Source organism: Hyla sarda, chromosome 5, assembly GCF_029499605.1.
Source record: "Hyla sarda isolate aHylSar1 chromosome 5, aHylSar1.hap1, whole genome shotgun sequence".
In the NCBI taxonomy this organism is placed as follows: domain Eukaryota; kingdom Metazoa; phylum Chordata; class Amphibia; order Anura; family Hylidae; genus Hyla; species Hyla sarda.
The window spans coordinates 8209107-8230262 of NC_079193.1; the positions used below are offsets into that span (position 1 = coordinate 8209107).

At 43.7% G+C, this 21156-nt stretch overlaps 1 protein-coding gene across 2 annotated transcripts in view; it reads right to left on the bottom strand.

Annotated features, from left to right (window-relative positions):
- The window catches only part of LOC130272856 (vasoactive intestinal polypeptide receptor-like), a 304671-nt gene that overhangs the window by 73249 nt on the left and 210266 nt on the right, over positions 1-21156 (bottom strand). For both annotated transcript variants that reach the window (XM_056518817.1, XM_056518818.1), the window contains exon 6: positions 11304-11436. In XM_056518817.1, coding sequence (XP_056374792.1) covers positions 11304-11436 — 133 coding nt within the window. The remainder of the gene's footprint in view (positions 1-11303; positions 11437-21156) is intronic.

Consider the following 21156-nt stretch of genomic DNA (forward strand, 5'->3'; position numbering starts at 1 on the left):
ATAGACTTCTATAGGATTCCGCACTCCCATTCACACTTCCGAATTTCCGCTTGCGGAATTCCGCTAGCGGAATTCCGCAAGCAGAAATTCGGAAGTGTGAATGGGAGTGCGGAATCCCATAAAAGTCTATGGGCTTCAACATTATCGATACCTGTCTAAGGGCCCAGTAGTAAAAGCAGACTGACCTTACTACATCACAGCTCTATGGGACAAAGTAGAGAACATAGCGTCCATATAACAGATGCGGATAGAACCAGCTCGGAGAACGGTGCGCAGCGTATTTCACTACACGCCCTCTTTTATTGGCCTCTATAAAGTGATTTATTGTCATATTCTGGATTTGTTTAATGGCTGCTCTCTGTAACGTGACCTTTGGCAATAAAGTTCGGTTTCAGCTACCGGGTATTATAAGGCTGATAAAGTCAGCGCCTTGTGTGTTACGAGGTCAACAACATTTCTCCTTCTTCTTCGTAAAGATTCCGATCTCATACAGTAATTTCACATTCATAGCTCCGTGGGCTCAGATGTATACGTGCTCCCTGCATGTAATACCACTAGACTGAACTCACCAGCGTATATATATATATATACATATATATATATATATATACACACACACACAATCGGACATCAGAATATATTTATGCCATTGGAGAAAAACTCCATGTAAAATGTTTTTGAAAGTTATTGCTACATCAATATTAGATGCATACAGCACTGCCGTTACTGTACAGAAGCAGGGACTCCTTCCTTTAATAGGAGTCCCTGCTACTGTATGGGTGAATCGTCTGAAACAAACTACCAGTAGTTCAAATTGCACCTAATTAAAAAAAAATTGGGGGGGGGATTCAGACTAAATTACATATGGCTGCCTCCAGGAATGTTTTTAAAAATTAAAAACCACATTTCTTTAAAAATAAATAAATAAATAACAATAAATTAATTCATAATTAACAATAAATTAATTAAATAAATGTAACCATTATTTCTCTTCTACAGAATAATATTAAATTATCAGCAATACAATAAGTGGTGTATTTTGGTTTTGTGCTGACCTAGGCCTAACTAAACTCAGGCACCCTCCCTTGCCATGACGATCATCCGTGCCTTAAAGGGGTACTCCGCCCCAGATATTTTATTCCCTATCAAAAATCAAAAGGATAGGGGATAAGATGTCTAATGGGGGGGGTCCCGGCACTGGGGACCCCACAATCTCCCTGCTGCACCCAGTGTTTGTTTAGAGCGTCGGGTGCAGTGCCGGAGGCTCGTGACATCACAGCCACACCCCCTTAATGCAAAACTATGGGAGGGTGCGTGACTTCAGTCCCATAGACTTGCATTGAGGAGGCGTGGCCGTGATGTCACAAGCGGGGCGTGGTCGTGATGTCCCGAGCCTCCGCCCCGTATCGCCAGTCATCCGGCAGGAAGCGAAGTTCGCACTGTGCACCGGATGTCTGGGGTGCCGCAGCCGAGATCACGGGGGTCCCTATCAGCGGGACCCCTGAAATCAGACATCTTATCCCCTACCCTTTGGATAGGAGATAAGACGTCTAGGGGCGGCTTACCCCTTTAACAACTGTTGCGCTGTGACTGGCCCACAAATCTAGCAGAAGCCAGTCTGTATATGTGACATAAGAGAGCAGCGGAGCAGGGTATACAGACAGATCATATATACTGTATTTAGTGATAACAGGATGTGGGGGGTGTAAAAACTTCAATTCTGCAATCTCCCCCCCCCCCCCCACCCTTTTAAACCACCGCCCTAGGCCTGGGCCTTGTTGGCCTAATGGTAAATACGCCACTAGATACAATTAAATACAAGAGACACATTCCTTGTAATATCTTGTAACATTCTAGTCAGTACATAAATTGCCACAAAGGTCAATAATGGAATTCCCCAGGACAAGTCATTATACAGGGGTCATAAACCTTCATTTCTAAAGATTACCCGTTGTTAATATCTCAGATTATGCCAAGAACTGAGGCTCAATATAAACCATATGTAGGTATTAGATAAGACCCAATGAGGATTGATGATCTGTTGACAGTGAGAATGTAGTAGAGTGAACCACGTACCAGGGATCTATTAATAGGGTGGAGATAACTACGTGGGGGTCGGTGTACGCATAGTCTTCTGAGATGATCATCATACTGGACATCCCTACTCTAAACCATCATTCATCATTTACAAGACCGATGGCGCCGAAGTAGTTATACAATGTGGGATTAAACTATTTCCCAATTGGATATACACATCTTTCTCAGGAGCGTTATGGTATCAGTCTGCCCCTTTTATGACCACCCTGTTAGCAGTGTTGACCATTATCTTTCGAAGTACGTCAAAGTGAAGGAAAAAGTGGACTGGCTATGGGGTCCCACTTCACCCCACATACCTAATAGTGCTTGTGTGAAGCCTAGTTGTAATGTCTTCAGATGGAGATGGGGTGCAATGACTCGTGTACTTTTAGGGTTTCTAAATCTGTTCATAAATAGAAACTGTGATCATCAAAAATGCAGTCTATTATTTGTGGGATCTTCCATACGAATGTTTCCACCAGCAACATGTCAGACTAAAGCCAAGAGCTACCGTATCTCTCCCGATTCCCCCGTATACATGTACACTCAGCCAAACGTGTATGTGTTTTGAATTGAAATAGCAAATACAATATAAGGATATGTCAGCACTTCTGTGGAATCTGCGGTGGTGCACGAGGTAGGGTAATAGGGTAAAGCCTGAGGTAGAAGAAAGATGATACCCAGCACTCACCAATAATGCACAGTGAATATTTATTATGCCATAGTGTAGTACAAGGATGTCTTTCGGCGTGGGAGCCTTCCTTAGCTGTCTGCCTCAGGCAGACAGCTGAGGAAGGCTCCCACACCGAAACGCATCCTTGTACTATGCGTCCTTGTACTGTGTGCAGAGGTGGGTGGTTGGGTGGCTGCGGGGTGAATGGAAGTAGTGGCAAGGGTGGGTGGCTGGGGGGTGAATGGAAACAGTGGCAAGGTAGATGGGGGTGAATGGAAGCAATGGTGGGGGGGAATTAATGAAGGCAATGGCGCTGGGAGGCTGGGAGCAACGTGGGTGAGTGGCTGGAGGCATTTGGGTAGGAGGCTGAAGGGAAAAGGTGTGAGTGGTTGGTTGTCGGGAGGCAATAGTGATCGATGGGTGGTAGTCTGGAGGCAATAAGTTAGTATGAAGGCAATAGTGGTGGGTGGCTGGGAGTCTGGAGGCAATAAGGGAGTCTGGAGGCAATAGTGGTGGGTGGATGGGAGTCTGGAGGCATTAGGGGTGGGTGAGAGGCTGGAGCCATTGCGTGTGAGAGGGGGGCTGGAGGCATTTGGGGAGGCTTTAATTATTGTGTGTGTGGTTGGGGGAAGGAGGTTGGAGGCATTTGGGGGGGAGGCTGGAGGTATTGTGTGTGAGGCTGCTGGAGGCATTGTGTGTGTGGGAGAGAGGTTGGAGGCATTTGGGGGGAGGCGGGAGGCTGGAGGCACTGTGTGCATGTGTTAGGCTGCTGGGGGCACTGTTTGCATGTGTGTGAGGCTGCTGGGGCACTGTGTGCATGTGTGTGAGGTTGCTGGGGGCACTGTTTGCATGTGTGTGAGGCTGCTGGGGGCACTGTGTGCATGTGTGTGAGGCTGCTGGGGGCACTGTGTGCATGTGTGTGAGGCTGCTGGGGGCACTGTGTGCATGTGTGTGAGGCTGCTGGGGGCACTGTGTGCATGTGTGTGAGGCTGCTGGGGGCACTGTGTGCATGTGTGTGAGGTTGCTGGGGGCACTGTGTGCATGTGTGTGAGGTTGCTGGAGGCACTGTGTGTGTGAGACTGGAGGTATTTGTGGGAAAAAAGATAAGATGATGCTGGAAAAGTTCAGAGCCTAATATGTATTTTTTTTTCCAACCATCATGATAGTCTGGGCCAGATGGAGAAGAAAAAGAAAAGTGAACTACTCCGATCAGAAAAGACATCCCCTGTGAGTCCTACATATAGAAGCATTGTAATCTACATAGCTAACAGATATATAGCTGATGTGTATTGCTTCTTTTTAGCCAATGTTTTGTCGTGTGTCGAATATTATTCGGTAGGGGTGCCCCGCAAAAATAATTTTTTGTGCAAGGAGTGACCCGAGCCGAAAAAGGTTGGGAACCACTGGTCTGACATGGTGTACTGATGCAACCATTCATACTACTGATTCTACAGATGTATGATTGGCCGCATTCTGGGTGGTCAGAATTGTATACATATGGTCAATACTGCCAACCTAATGTGGGGGAAGTATACTGCCATCCTAATGTGGGGGGAACTATACTGCCATCCTAATGTGGGGGAACTATACTGCCAACCTAATGTGGGGGAACTATACTGCCAACCTAATGTGGGGGGAACTATACTACCATCCTAATGTGGGGGAACTATACTGCCATCCTAATGTGGGGGAACTATACTGCCAACATAATGTGGGGGAACTATACTGCCAACCTAATGTGGGGGAACTATACTGCCAAACTAATGTGGGGGGAACAATGCTGCCAACCTAATGTGGGGGGAACAATGCTGCCAACCTAATGTGGGGGGAACTATGCTGCCAACCTAATGTGGGGGGAACTATACTGCCAACCTAATGTGGGGGTACTATACTGCCATCCTAATGTGGGGAAACTATACTGCCAACCTAATGTGGAGGGAACTATGCTGCCAACCTAATGTGGAGGGAACTATGCTGCCAACATAATGTGGGGGGGAACTATACTGCCAACCTAATGTGGGGGAACTATACTGCCAATCTAATGTGGGGGAACTATACTGCCATCCTAATGTGGGGAAACTATACTGCCAACCTAATGTGGGGGAACTATACTGCCATCCTAATGTGGGGAAACTATACTGCCAACCTAATGTGGGGGAACTATACTGCCAACCTAATGTTGGGGGAACTATGCTGCCAACCTAATGTGGGGTAACTATACTGCCAACCTAATGTGGGGGAACTATACTGCCAACCTAATGTGGGGGAACTATACTGCCAGCCTAATGTGGGGGGGGGGGGGGGGAATTATGCTGCATACTTAAAGGGGTAGTCTACGCCCCCTCCCATAGCCTTGCATTGAGGGGGTGTGGCGTGACATCAAGAGGGACGTGTCGACCACCGCACTATACTCTGATTGTGCCCCTCCCAAGACTAGATTCTGGGGGGGTTTCTCTCCTGTTGGAGAAGGGCTTGCGATGGACCGCATCCTTGTGCACGTGTTTTTTGTGTGAACACTTGCACTTTTTACTTGCACTTGGGTGACTCAAGAACAAAAAAACAAAAAGATGCCTGTGATCCATTGCATAGATGGGTTCCCTGAATATTATGGCGGATTTCAGTCTTGTTATTAATAACCTAGATATTAATATTAGTGACAAATCTAGAGGGGGGCCTGATGCACAATCCCCCCCCTGTATTGTTTACATGTGTTTGTAGTACATCTACCCTCTTACTGTATATGGCAGACCAATCTTCAGGCTTAGTATTATTGTGACCTCGTATCTACTCCGCTACATAAATCCACTCTAATGTCTCTAAAAACCTGTCAGGACCCATTGGTATCCATCACTTCAGTTATCTCCATCCCCCACGTTCTTCCATGTAAATACGTTTCTGCGCTTCTCACTTCGGGGTCATCTCCCAGAGACCACCGCCAACAGTTCAGAGTCTTATATTTTCTGACTCAGTGAGTGGAATATATTCCTGGAATGTGGAAGAACGTGTCCTAATGGGATTTCTCCGATATCAGAATTTCTACGTTTTTATTAGATATGATGGAATGTATCTTGTTTCGTATTTATGTTTATTTGTGAATAATCTGCCCCTATCCATAACAGTGGGGTGCTACTCCTTATAAAGTCTATAGGGTCAGTGGGGGGTCCATGCAGTGGGGCCTTTCGGATTACATACATATCACCCAGCCATCTTGTACTTCTGTACTGAGGAGGGGTAAGGACCCTGGGGCAGCTGTTGAGATGATTTCTCTCTGGTCATGTTTCAAGGTTCATTTAGGGGGTTGAACATCGATTCACAGCAAAGCTGCCTCCTATAGGGGGCGCTAGAGAGCCTGCATTCTTCCTTTAGGAGGGCAGCCGATATGTATAACTAATTCTATTCCCTTTCGGACCCGTGACATAACTGTACGACATGGGTGGAGGAGTATGACATGGGCTCGGAAGCTGGCGAGTGCCGGTTGCTATCTGCAGCTGACACCCGCTGTCAATGACTGACATCCAAGATCTGTCTGATGCCGGTTATTTACTGTGACTGTTTAGATCAGAGGTCTCAAACTGTGACCCTCCAGATGTTGCAAAACTTCAACTCCCAGCATGCCCGGACACTAAAGGTCTGTCTGCCTCCTCCAGAGGATGCACACTTTCCACGAAAGGTAAATCAAGGCTTCCTTCTCCTCTTATCCCTTAGTGCAGGGGTCTTTAAAATGCAGTCCTCCAGATGTTGCAAAACTTCAACTCCCAGCATGCCCGGACACTAAAGGTCTGTCTGCCTCCTCCAGAGGATGCACACTCTCCACGAAAGGTAAATCAAGTCTTCCTTCTCATCTTATCCCTTAGTGCAGTGGTCTTTAAACTGCAGTCCTCAAGCTGTTGAAAAACTTCAACTCCCAGCATGCCCGGACACTAAAGGTCTGTCTGCCTCCTCCAGAGGATGCACACTGTCCACAAAAGGTAAATCAATTCTTCCATCTCATCTTATCCCTTAGTGCAGTGGTCTTTAAACTGCAGTCCTCAAGCTGTTGAAAAAATTCAACTCCCAGCATGCCCGGACACTAAAGGTCTGTCTGCCTCCTCCAGAGGATGCACACTGTCCACAAAAGGTAAATCAAGGCTTCCTTCTTATCTTATCCCTTAGTGCAGTGGTCTTTAAACTGCAGTCCTCCAGCTGTTGCAAAACTTCAACTCCCAGCATGCCCGGACAGCCGTTGGCTGTCCGGGCATGCTGGGAGTTGAAGTGTTGCAACATCGGGAGGGCCACAGTCTGAGACCACTAGTTTAAATAATGCGAGCAATAGCGATCAAATGATTTCTACAGTTACATTTGGCATCATTAGTGGTTAGAATCCCAGGGAGCTGATTGGCTGTAATGACAACCTGAGACTTTTCTATGGCTTCTGTAGCTGCTCTGACAGATCTAATGTTACAACTTGTCATAGGCAGGCTGTACTAGTAGATCGCCGATTGAATAGATCCGCGCCGAATGACTGGCGACTACAGCCGCCACAACCCCTCCATTCACTTCTATGGGAGAAGGCGTGATGGCTGGTAAGTCACGCCTTCTCCCATAGACATGAATGGAGGGGGCGTGGCGTGACATCACAAATAAGGAAGCCCTGGATAGAGGATAAGGTGTTTTCCGGTAGAGTACCCCTTAAAATATTTTTTTAAGTCACAAACATACAGGCAAGATTTCAACCAATCAGGCTCTTGGACAAGAAAGGACACCGTGATTGGCTGAAACATTGCTTGTATGTTGTACTTAAAGGGGTACTCCACCTCTAGACATCTTATCCCCTATGCAAGGGATCGCGCCCTCAATGTAAGCCTATGGAGGGGGCGTGATGGCCGCCACACCCCCTCTCATAGACATGCATTAAGGGGGCGGGGCATGAAGTCACAAGGGGCCGGAGCTGTGACATCACAATACTCCGGCCCCTGTATTGCCCGTCATCAGCCACGGAGTGATCTTCGCTCCGTGCAGCTAATGAACGGGGGCGCTGCAGGAAAGATTTCGGGGGTCCCCAGCGATCAGACATCTTATCACCTATCCTTTGGATAGGTGATAAGATATCTAAGGGCAGAGTACCACTTTAATGGTTCTACAGTTTTCAATGCTGTTGGGTTTACTTCTTGTCGTCTCTGCAACATGTCATAATTTTTGTTACATGACAGGGACACCTATCGAGACCCTGCTGACAACTGTCACATCCAACTTAGTGGAAACAGTTTGGGTTCGGGCCCTTATTAGTTATATCTCTCCCCCTAAGCTGCATAAACACATTGCATTTTTTTCAAATTTTGCTGTGAATTTCCCCAAATCACTGCAAAAAAAGTGTAGATTTATTTTTATTGCAAATTTATCGATTTTTGCAAATCAGTGAAAAAGTGTGTGAAAAATGCCGTTAAAATTCTACTACACAGCCAAAAGACTTAAAATCTTCATAAAAGGATTTAAAAAACGCACTTTGAATAAGAAAACATATCAACACTGCGGATGATGTGAACTGACCCCCAAACCCAATTATGAGTCTAATCAGTTCACCTGGGTGACCTACAGCCCCTGATACGACGGCCAGGTGCAGTGATCAGACTTTCCCCCCTCTCTGATAGGAAATGTAGGCAGCATTAGGAAATAATTTCAGTGATGGAACTGCATCCAGTATGGCTGAAATCTCCATGCATGCCACATCAGGTAAAACAGGTAAGCACAAAGCATACACAAGAACCTCACATTATTCTCTAATAATAGCCAGTGCTGCACTATATAAGGGAAAAATAAATGTACCATAAAGGAATTGTATGACTAGAAAAGCTCAATTGCAAGAAGTATGTCTGAAAATACCTGCCTGCCACATCAGCTGAAACAGGTAAGCACAAGGCATGCACAGGAACCTCTACATTATTCTCTCATAATAGTCTATGCTGCACTATATAATCCCCCAAAAATCTATATATACTTACTGTACCATAAAAGAATTATATGACTAGAAAAGGGGAATTGCAATCAATATGGCTGAAAACTCCATGCTTGCCACATCAACTAAAACAGGTAACCACAAAGCATACACAAGAACCTCTATATTATTCTCTAATAATAGCCTATACGGCATTTTATAAGGGAAAACATTTTTCTATATATACTTATTGTACCGTAAAGGTATTGTAGGACTAGAAAAAAATCAACAGCAATCAGTATGGCTGAAAACTCCATGCCTGCCACATTAGCTAAAACAGGTAAGCACAAGGCATACACACAAACCTCTACATTATTCTCTAATGGTAGCCTGGACTGCACTATATAAGGAAAAATAATAATTCTATATCTACTTACTGTACCATAAAGGAATTGTATGACTAGAAAAGATAAATTGCAATCAGTATGGCTGAAAACTCCATGCCTGCCACATTAGCTAAAACAGGTAAGCTCAAGGCATACACAAGAACCTGCACTATATAAATTCCTGGAGTGCTTATTTATTTATTTTTTGCATAGTTATGTGGGAATAAGATTTATTTGCCCTACTGGGGGCAGATGGACATCACAGAAAAAGACCCCTCTCCGGCGCACTTATGCGGACCCCCGTAAACCGCCACGGCAGCAAAGTTGTACAACAAAGAAGAGAAGTCGGTCATACATAGCAGCTTATACGGGATTAATTATTTCTATAACCTATATCCTATTTTCCAATTTTTTTGATGTATAGACCATAAATCCCCCAAGTAAGAGCCCGACATGGGAGCGAGGAATTCATTGTATCGAGAAAAACGGAAGAAAAAAAAAAAGCGCAAAACATCAAATATGGATCAAAACGCCCCCAAGACGTTCATTTCAAGTCCACTGTACATTTCCTCATTTATGGCTTCATCATCTGTTCTTTCCTTCTGGGTGAAAAAGCGAAAAAATAATAATAAAAAAAAATTCCATTTAATCCACAAGAAATTGAAAGGAAAAATTCCAGATGAACCCGAAACGCGTTACATTACAGGTAGCGCCAAATTATGTAAATTTCCCAAAATGGAGACCCACCTGGAATACCGCATAGTCTACGCCATCTGTCAGCGGCAGCTGCTGTGTGAGCGCATTACTAACGGTACAATGTAGAATGGTTTACGTGAAGATGTTCATTAACCTTCTATGGTGGTCTACAAAACTGTGTGCCTCCAGCTGTTGCAAAACTACAACTCTCAGCATGCCCGGACAGAGGTGTTGTTTTGCTACAGCTGGAGGTCCAAATTTTGGAGCCCATTGTTCTATAGAGATGTAGACTTGCAATCTGATGCACAACTACAACTCCCAGCATGCCCAGGCAGCCAAAGGGCTGTCAGGGCATGCTGGGAGCTGTAGTTTTGCAACAGCTGGAGGTTCACAGTTTGGAGACCATTCTTCTATGATAATACAGACTTACAATCTCTTGTAAAACTTGGCTGTCCGGGCATGCTGGGAGTTGTAGTTTTCCATAAGCTGCAGGTCTACAGTTTGGATCCCACTGTTCTATAGAGATGTAAGGTTACAATCTGTTGCAAAACTACAACTCCCAGCATGACAAGAAAGCCAAAAGAAGTCAGGGCATGCTGGGAGTTGTAGTTTTGCAACAGCTGGAGGTCCACAGTTTTGACACCACTGTCCTATGGATAAGTAAATTTACAATCTGCTGTAGCCGTTGGCTACCCGGGCATGCTGAGAGTTGTATTTTGCAAAAGCTGGAGGTTCCCAGTTTGAAGACCACTGTTCCATGGAAATGTAAACTTACAATCTGCTGCTTAACTACAACTCCCAGCATGCCCAGCCAGCCAAAGGCTGTCAGGGCATGTTGGGAGTTGCAGTTTTGCAACAGCCGGAGGTTCAAATTTTGGAGCCCACTGTTCTATAGAGATGTAGACTTACAATCTGCTGCACAACTACAAATCCCAGCATGCCTAGACAGCCAACGGCTGTCTGGGCATGCTGGGAGTTGTAGTTTTGACTCAGCTGGAGGTGAATAGTTTAGAGATGTAGACTTACAATCTGTTGCAAAGCTACAACTCCCAGCATGCCCAGGCAGCCAAGGGCTGTCAGGGCATGCTGGGAGTTGTAGTTTTGCAACAGCTGGAGGTCCACAGTTTGGAGACCATTCTTTATGATAATACAGACATACAATCTGTTGCAAAACTACAACTCCAAGCACAGCATGCCCGGACAGACGGTGGCTGTCCGGGCATGCTGGAAGTTGTAGTTTTGCGGCAGCTGGAGGGTGACAGTTTGGAGAACACTGCTCTATTGAGATGTAGATTTACAATCTGTGCAACCGTCTCTATCATGATAATATATTAATCCAACTATGATATTTGTTTGCAATACCACTCCTAACCATTGGGTGTGCTGTGTTGTTTTCTTTCAGGTGGTACATCTAGTAAAATATTCCAAAGCGCCTCCTAGTGGAGGAAAAATTTACAGCATAGTACAGGCTTTCCTATGCAGTACAGTATATAAGAAGGTTGGTTTCTATGTTCATTCTTCTTACATAACACAGAGAAGGAGAAAGAAAAAAAGTACTTACCGATCCCGGAGTGCAGTGATCGGACTCCCCTCTCTCGAAAAGTACAATGTCCTTGATGAACACGGCGATGGCCCTCATGATGAACGACATGAAGAGATGCATATGGATGTAGTTCCTTGTGCAGTGGAGCTTTCTGTAATAGAAAAGAAATGGGTGTGAATTAGTGACACAGTGACCTCACCAGCAGAATAGTGAGTACAGCTCTGGAGTATAATACAGGATATAACTCAGGATCAGTACAGGATAAGTAATGTAATGTATGTACACAGTGACCTCACCAGCAGAATAGTGAGTACAGCTCTGGAGTATAATACAGGATATAACTCAGGATCAGTACAGGATAAGTAATGTAATGTATATACACTGTGACCTCACCAGCAGAATAGTGAGTACAGCTCTGGAGTATAATACAGGATATAACTCAGGATCAGTACAGGATAAGTAATGTAATGTATGTACACAGTGACCTCACAGCAGAATAGTGAGTACAGCTCTGGAGTATAATACAGGATATAACTCAGGATCAGTACAGGATAAGTAATGTAATGTATGTACACAGTGACCTCACCAGCAGAATAGTGAGTACAGCTCTGGAGTATAATACAGGATATAACTCAGGATCAGTACAGGATAAGTAATGTAATATATGTACACAGTGACCTCACCAGCAGAATAGTGAGTACAGCTCTGGAGTATAATACAGGATATAACTCAGGATCAGTACAGGATAAGTAATGTAATGTATGTACACAGTGACCTCACAGCAGAATAGTGAGTACAGCTCTGGAGTATAATACAGGATATAACTCAGGATCAGTACAGGATAAGTAATGTAATGTATGTACACAGTGACCTCACCAGCAGAATAGTGAGTACAGCTCTGGAGTATAATACAGGATATAACTCAGGATCAGTACAGGATCAGTAATGTAATATATGTACACAGTGACCTCACCAGCAGAATAGTGAGTACAGCTCTGGGGTATAATACAGGATATAACTCAGGATCAGTACAGGATAAGTAATGTAATGTATGTACACAGTGACCTCACAGCAGAATAGTGAGTACAGCTCTGGAGTATAATACAGGATATAACTCAGGATCAGTACAGGATAAGTAATGTAATGTATGTACACAGTGACCTCACCAGCAGAATAGTGAGTACAGCTCTGGAGTATAATACAGGATATAACTCAGGATCAGTACAGGATAAGTAATGTAATATATGTACACAGTGACCTCACCAGCAGAATAGTGAGTACAGCTCTGGGGTATAATACAAGATATAACTCAGGATCAGTACAGGATAAGTAATGTAATGTATGTACACAGTGACCTCACAGCAGAATAGTGAGTACAGCTCTGGAGTATAATACAGGATATAACTCAGGATCAGTACAGGATAAGTAATGTAATGTATGTACACAGTGACCTCACCAGCAGAATAGTGAGTACAGCTCTGGAGTATAATACAGGATATAACTCAGGATCAGTACAGGATAAGTAATGTAATATATGTACACAGTGACCTCACCAGCAGAATAGTGAGTACAGCTCTGGGGTATAATACAGGATATAACTCAGGATCAGTACAGGATAAGTAATGTAATGTATGTACACAGTGACCTCACCAGCAGAATAGTGAGTGCAGCTCTGGAGTATCATACAGGATATAACCCAGGATCAGTACAGGATAAGTAATGTAATGTATATACACAGTGATCTCACCAGCAGAATAGTGAGTACAGCTCTGGGGTATAATACAGGATATAACCCAGGACCAGTACAGGATAAGTAATGTAATGTATGTACACAGTGATCTCACCAGCAGAATAGTGAGTACAGCTCTGGAGTATAATACAGGATATAACTCAGGATCAGTACAGGATAAGTAATGTAATGTATGTACACAGTGACCTCACCAGCAGAATAGTGAGTACAGCTCTGGGGTATAATACAGGATATAACTCAGGATCAGTACAGGATAAGTAATGTAATGTATGTACACAGTGACCTCACCAGCAGAATAGTGAGTGCAGCTCTGGAGTATCATACAGGATATAACCCAGGATCAGTACAGGATAAGTAATGTAATGTATATACACAGTGACCTCACCAGCAGAATAGTGAGTACAGTTCTGGAGTATAATACAGGATATAACTCAGGATCAGTACAGGATAAGTAATGTAATGTATATACACAGTGACCCCACCAGCAGAATATGGGGTATAATACAGGATATTACTCAGGATCAGTTCAGGATAAGTAATGTTTTACCCTGCATTGTATGTAAATAATGTCTATATAGAGGTCAGGGGTCAGCCCACACTTTATATACCAGTACAGTTAGTAGTTGGACATAAAACTAGAATATTTATAAAATGTATAAACCAGTTTCCAGTAAAATCTACATCTGAGGCCGCACGTATATTTAACGTCTCACATCCTGGCACTTTGCTTAGACATTTCCCGTTATATTGTAAAGTGTTCTGTGTCAAGGTGCTGGGATCCTTCTTTTTACTGTCAGCCCTCAGATAAGGAGTCTTCACTCCAAGTGTCAAATTGTTAAGAGAAAGTGTCATAGTGTCATCTCCTCTAAGACGTCTTTAAGAACCTGTCAAAGCCGGCCTGGCGCCAGGCGAGTGCGGGGGCAAGGTGAAGAATGACTATCACAGACAAGTGGGCTCCGCAGAATACCAACCATGTACATAGGAGAAGATATATCTCACAATGACTCCATCCTAATCCATTAGAAGGAAATTACTTAGAACTGCACCTGGGGCCTCGTTCACCGCTATGGAAGACGACCAGAAACCAAGAACCCATCAGCCAAGAACCCTATAACCTACTGATCATTCAGGTCCAGGTCCATCCTCAACTCAAAGATGGCCGCTATTACAATCTTTACTTTTGCCGTCAATAATTGAGTGTGTCTGCTGTGATATGCAACTGTATAAGTATAGGGGTCTGGTCTGGGGTCTGTATGAGTTTAGGGGTCTGGTCTGGGGTCTGTTTTAGTGTAGGGGTCTGATCTGGGGGTCTGTATAAGTGTAGGGGTCTGGTCTGGGGTCTATATAAGTATAGGGGTCTGGTCTGAGGTCTGTATTAGTTTAGGGGTCTGGTCTGGGGTCTGTATTAGTTTAGGGGTTTGGTCTGGGGTCTGTATTAGTGTAGGGGTCTGGTCTGGGGTCTGTATGAGTTTAGGGCTCTGGTCTGTGGTCTGTATTAGTTCAGGGGTCTGGTCGGGGATCTGTATTAGTTTAGGGGTCTGGGGTCTGTATTAGTTTAAGGATCTGTATTAGTTTAGGGGTCTGGTCTGTGGTCTGTATGAGTTTAGGGGTCTGGTCTGGGGTCTGTATTAATTTAGGGATCTGTGTTAGTTTCGGGGTCTGGTGTCTGTATTAGTTTAAGGGTCTGTGGTCTGTATGAGTTTAGGGGTCTGGTCTGTGGTCTGTATGAGTTTAGGGGTCTGGTCTGGGGTCTGTATTAGTTTAGGGGTCTGATCTGGGGTCTGTATTAGTTTAGGGGTCTGGTCTGGGGTCTGTATTAGTGTAGGGTTCTGGTCTGGGGTAAGTATTAGTGTAGGGGTCTGGTCTGGGGTCTGTATTAGTGTAGGGGTCTGGTCTGGGGTCTATATAAGTATAGGGGTCTGGTCTGGGGTCTGTATTAGTTTAGGGGTCTGGTCTGGGGTCTGTATTAGTGTAGGGGTCTGGTCTGGGGTCTGTATTAGTGTAGGGGTCTGGTATGGGGTCTATATAAGTATAGGGGTCTGGTCTAGGGTCTGTATTAGTTTAGGGGTCTGGTCTGGGGTCTGTATTAGTGTAGGGGTCTGGGGTCTGTATTAGGGTAGGGGTCTGGTCTGGGGTCTGTATTAGTTTAGGGGTCTGGTCTGGGGTCTGTATTAGTGTAGAGGTCTGGTCTGGGGTCTGTATTAGTGTAGGGGTCTGGTCTGGGGTCTGTATAAGTTTAGAGGGTCTGGTCTGGGGTCTGTATTAGTTTAAGGGTCTGGTCTGGGGTCTGTATTAGTTTAGGGGTCTGGTCTTGGGTCTGTATGAGTTCAGGGGTCTGGTCTGTGGTCTGTATTAGTTTAGGGGTCTGGCCTGTGGTCTGTATTAGTTAAGGTTTCTGGTCTGGGGTCTGTATGAGTTTAGGGCTCTGGTCTGTGGTCTGTATTAGTTCAGGGGTCTGGTCGGGGATCTGTATTAGTTTAGGGGTCTGGTCTGGGGTCTGTATTAGTTTAAGGATCTGTATTAGTTTAGGGGTCTGGTCTGTGGTCTGTATGAGTTTAGGGGTCTGGTCTGGGGTCTGTATTAATTTAGGGATCTCTGTTAGTTTAGGGGTCTGGTCTGGTGTCTGTGTTAGTTTAGGGGTCTGGTCTGGTGTCTGTATTAGTTTAGGGGTCTGTATGAGTTTAGGGGTCTGGTCTGTATGAGTTTAGGGGTCTGGTCTGGGGTCTGTATTAGTTTAGGGGTCGGATCTGGGGTCTGTATTAGTTTAGGGGTCTGGTCTGGGGTCTGTATGAGTTTAGGGGTCTGGTCTGGGGTCTGTATTAATTTAGGGATCTGTGTTAGTTTAGTGGTCTGGTCTGGTGTCTGTGTTAGTTTAGGGGTCTGGTCTGGTGTCTGTATTAGTTTAGGGGTCTGTGGTCTGTATGAGTTTAGGGGTCTGGTCTGTGGTCTGTATGAGTTTAGGGGTCTGCTCTGGGGGTCTGTATTAGTTTAGTGATCTGTATTAATTTAGGGGTCTGATCTGGGGTCTGTTTTAGTTTAGGGGTCTGGTCTGGGGTCTGTTTTAGTTTAGGGGTCTGATCTGGGGTCCGTATTAGTTTAGGGGTCTGGTCTGGGGTCTGTATTAGTTTAGGGGTCTGATCTGGGGTCTGTATTAGTTTAGGGGTCTGATCTGGGGTCTGTATTAGTTTAGGGGTCTGGTCTGGGGTCTGTATTAGTTCAGGGGTCTGGTCTGGGGTCTGTATTAGTTTAGGGGTCTGATCTGGGGTCTGTATTGGTTTGGGGGTCTGGTCTGGGGTCTGTATTAGTTTAGGGGTCTGATCTGTGGTCTGTATTAGTTTAGGGGTCTGGTCTGGGGTCTGTATTAGTTTAGGGGTCTAATCTGGGGTCTGTATTAGTTTAGGGGTCTGGTCTGGGGTCTGTATTAGTTTAGGGGTCTAATCTGGGGTCTGTATTAGTTTAGGGGTCTGGTCTGGGGTCTGTATTAGTTTAGGGGTCTGGTCTGGGGTCTGTATTAGTAAGGGATCTAGCTTACATATAGCTGGCTATAGTTTCCACTCCTTTCCCTCCTAGCTCTGAAGCTCACTCCTCCATTCTGGACTCTGAATCTGAATTCACAACCTGAATAAATTGAAGACAAAATCCTAAATCTCTTCTGAAGACTTAATACACTGAATATATTTATTACTGCGGCCCGGGAGCGGCTTCATGTTTGCAGATATGGAATATCAATTGCCTGCCACATCCTATAAAGTGAATGGTCAAGGATGGAGCCTAATTCTGAGAAGATGGAAAAGTGACTGTACGAGCGACATCTGCCCATCCAGCAACATGGGGGGATTCACATCTGATGATACGAGGCTGGCGGGGTGGGGTGGGGGTGGGGGGGTAGATGGTCGATGAGCGGATTCAACTCAGCTTTATTAACAACTTGGGAGACATATTGGGAGTAGTTATCACAGGGTGGACTCTAAGTATCTGAGCTGTGCAGGAAGAAAACGCATATGAGGACGGATATGAGGTCGGGATATGAGGTCGGGATATGAGGACGGGATATGAGGACGGGATATAAGGTTGGGATATGTGGTCAGGATATGAGTACGGATATGAGGACAGGATATGAGGACTGGATATGAGGACGGGATATGAGGACAGGATATGAGGACGGGATATGAGGACGGGATATAAGGTCGGGATATGAGGACGGGATATGTGGATGGGATATAAGGTTGGGATATGTGGTCAGGATATGAGGACAGGATATGAGTACGGATATGAGGACGGGATATGAGGACAGGATATGAGGACAGGATATGAGGACGGGATATGAGGCTGGGATATGAGGACAGGATATGAGGTTGGGATATGAGGACGGGATATGAGGACGGGATATGAGGACAGGATATGAGGCCTGGATATGACGTCGGGATATGAGGACGGGATATGAGGACAGGATATGAGGAAGGGATATGAGGCCTGGATATGAGGACAGGATATGAGGACGGGATATGAGGACGGGATATGAGGACAGGATATGAGGAAGGGATATGAGGCCTGGATATGAGGACAGGATATGAGGACGGGATATGAGGACGGGATATGAGGACAGGATATGAGGCCTGGATATGAGGACAGGATATGAGGCCTGGATATGAGGACAGGATATGAGGCCTGAATATGAAGTCGGGATATGAGGACAGGATATGAGGACGGGATATGAGGACAGGATATGAGGACGGGATATGAGGACAGGATATGAGGACAGGATATGAGGAAGGGATATGAGGCCTGGATATGAGGACAGGATATGAGGACAGGATATGAGGACAGGATATGAGGACAGGATATGAGGACAGGATATGAGGACAGGATATGAGGCTGGGATGTGAGGATGGGATAAAAGGTTGGAATAAGGTTGGCATATGATGACAAAATATGAGGACTGGAGAGGAGATTAGGATATGATAAGGTAGGAAGACCAGGCAATTCTGTGTACTCACCTACTTCCAGCACTAACATCTTCTCCAGCTATATTATCCAACTACAATTTATAAATTCCACTACATCCAGTGTCATTTCAATAAGACTCAGTCCGACCGTCTCATCCCGCCGCAGGACAATAAAGTCCACTCCTCTGTATCACTTACTATAACCTAATGCCTCATCTGACCGCTCTATATAGGATTATATCCACCTACGGCCGCACAGTAACCGGATGACTGTGTCACAACGGATTATATATAAGAATCCCATCTTATTACTCATCGGCTCGAGTCGCTGATCCGAGATGGTGGAACCTGATCCGTGACTACAGGGGAATTACGGGGAGCGAAGTATAAGGGTGACAACACGGCCGGGGCCCGCTATATCTGTGTCTGGGGGGATGCGCTTGTTAGTACCGAGGAGACTTGTTCCCAGTGACCTCCATGTCAGGAATATTCCAGAAAACATCAAAGTGGGAAACTGTGAAATGTATGAGATACGCTCGGATGGTCGGGTATCTGAACTTCTTGTCAGCTGAGATATCATCTGCTGGACTGGTGTATTTAAAGGGGTACTCCGCTGCTCAGCGTTTGGAGCAAACTGTACCGAACGCTGGAGCCGGCAGTGGGAGCTCGTGATGTCATAGCCCCGCCCCCTCATGATGTCACGCCCCGCCCACTAAATGCAAGTCTATGGGAGGGGGCGTGACAGCCGTAAATAATATCACCATACAGTGACTTAATAACAACACCATACAATGAATAAATAACACCATACAATGAATAAATACCACCATACAGCGACTTAATAACACCATACAATGAATAAATAACACCATACAATGAATAAATACCACCATACAGCGACTTAATAACACCATACAATGAATAAATACCACCATACAATGAATAAATACCACCATACAGCAACTTAATAACACCATACAATGAATAAATACCACCATACAGCGACTTAATAACACCATACAATGAATAAATACCACCATACAATGAATAAATACCACCATACAGTGACTTAATACCACCATACAATGAATAAATACCACCATACAATGAATAAATACCACCATACAGTGACTTAATACCACCATACAATGAATAAATACCACCATACAATGAATAAATACCACCATACAATGAATAAATACCACCATACAGTGACTTAATACCACCATACAATGAATAAATACCACCATACAGTGACTTAATAACACCATACAATGAAAAAATAACACCATACAATGAATAAATACCACCATACAGTGACTTAATACCACCATACAATGAATAAATACCACCATACAATGAATAAATACCACCATACAGCGACTTAATACCACCATACAATGAATAAATACCACCATACAATGAATAAATACCACCATACAGTGACTTAATACCACCATACAATGAATAAATACCACCATACAATGAATAAATACCACCATACAATGAATAAATACCACCATACAGTGACTTAATACCACCATACAATGAATAAATACCACCATACAGTGAATTAATACCACCATACAATGAATAAATACCACCATACAATGAATAAATACCACCATACAATGAATAAATAACACCATACAATGAATAAATACCACCATACAATGAAAAAATAACACCATACAATGAATAAATACCACCATACAGCGACTTAATAACAACACCATACAATGAATAAATACCACCATACAATGAATAAATACCACCATACAGTGACTTAATAACACCATACAATGAATAAATAATACCGCCATACAGTGACTTAATAACACCATACAATGAATAAATACCACCATACAATTAATAACAGCACCATACAATGAATAAATAATTCCACCATACAATGAATAAATAATACCCCCATACAGTGACTTAATAACAACACCATACAATGAATAAATAATACCCCCATACAGTGACTTAATAACAACACCATACAATGAATAAATAATACCGCCATACAGTGACTTAATAACAACACCATACAATGAATAAATAATACCCCCATACAGTGACTTAATAACAACACCATACAATGAATAAATAATACCGCCATACAGTGACTTAATAACAACACCATACAATGAATAAATAATACCACCACTAGGTGACTAAATAATACCACTATACCGTGACTAAATAGTACATTACAATTACTGTATAAAACCGCCATACAAGTAATACCACTATACAATTATTGCATAAAAGTCATGAGTGAATAATTCAGCTATACACGGAGTAAAAATTACATCCATACAGTAAGTGATTGGATACCTTCATATAATTACTACATAATACCGCCATACAGTAAGTGAGTAATATCACATTTACTGTTTATTACTGCCATCCAGAAGTGAGTAATACCGCAATACACTTAATGTAGGATACCACCAGTCAGTGAATAATACCACTATACAATTACTGTATAATACCGCCATACAGTCAGTGAATAATACAACTATACAATTACTGTATAATACCGCCATACAGTCAGTGAATAATACAACTATACAATTACTGTATAATACCGCCATACAGTCAGTGAATAATACCACTATCCAATTACTGTATAATACCCCAATACAGTCAGTGAATAATACCACTATCCAATTACTGTATAATACCCCAATACAGTCAGTGAATAATACCACTATCCAATTACTGTATAATACCCCAATACAGTCAGTGAATAATACCACTATACAATTACTGTATAATACCCCAATACAGTCAGTGAATAATACCACTATACAATTACTGTATAATACCCCCATACAGTCAGTGAATAATACCACTATACAATTACTGTATAATACCGCCATACAGTCATTGAATAATCCCACCATACAGTCAGTGTACAGTGAGTGGAAATTACATACAATCACTATAAAATACCGCCATACAATGAGATAGTAACACCATACTGTGCCCACATTTATTGTAGGCATGAAGCGGGGGTAACTCCTTTTACTATGTGCACTTGATGGGTCTTTTAGGGACAGACAGAATTCTGATAATTGTTTTTATATTAATCCTTTTCGGCCAATACATATCTAGAAATGGCGCGGTGTGCACCCGCTTGCGTTCTGTATTATTGACGCCATTT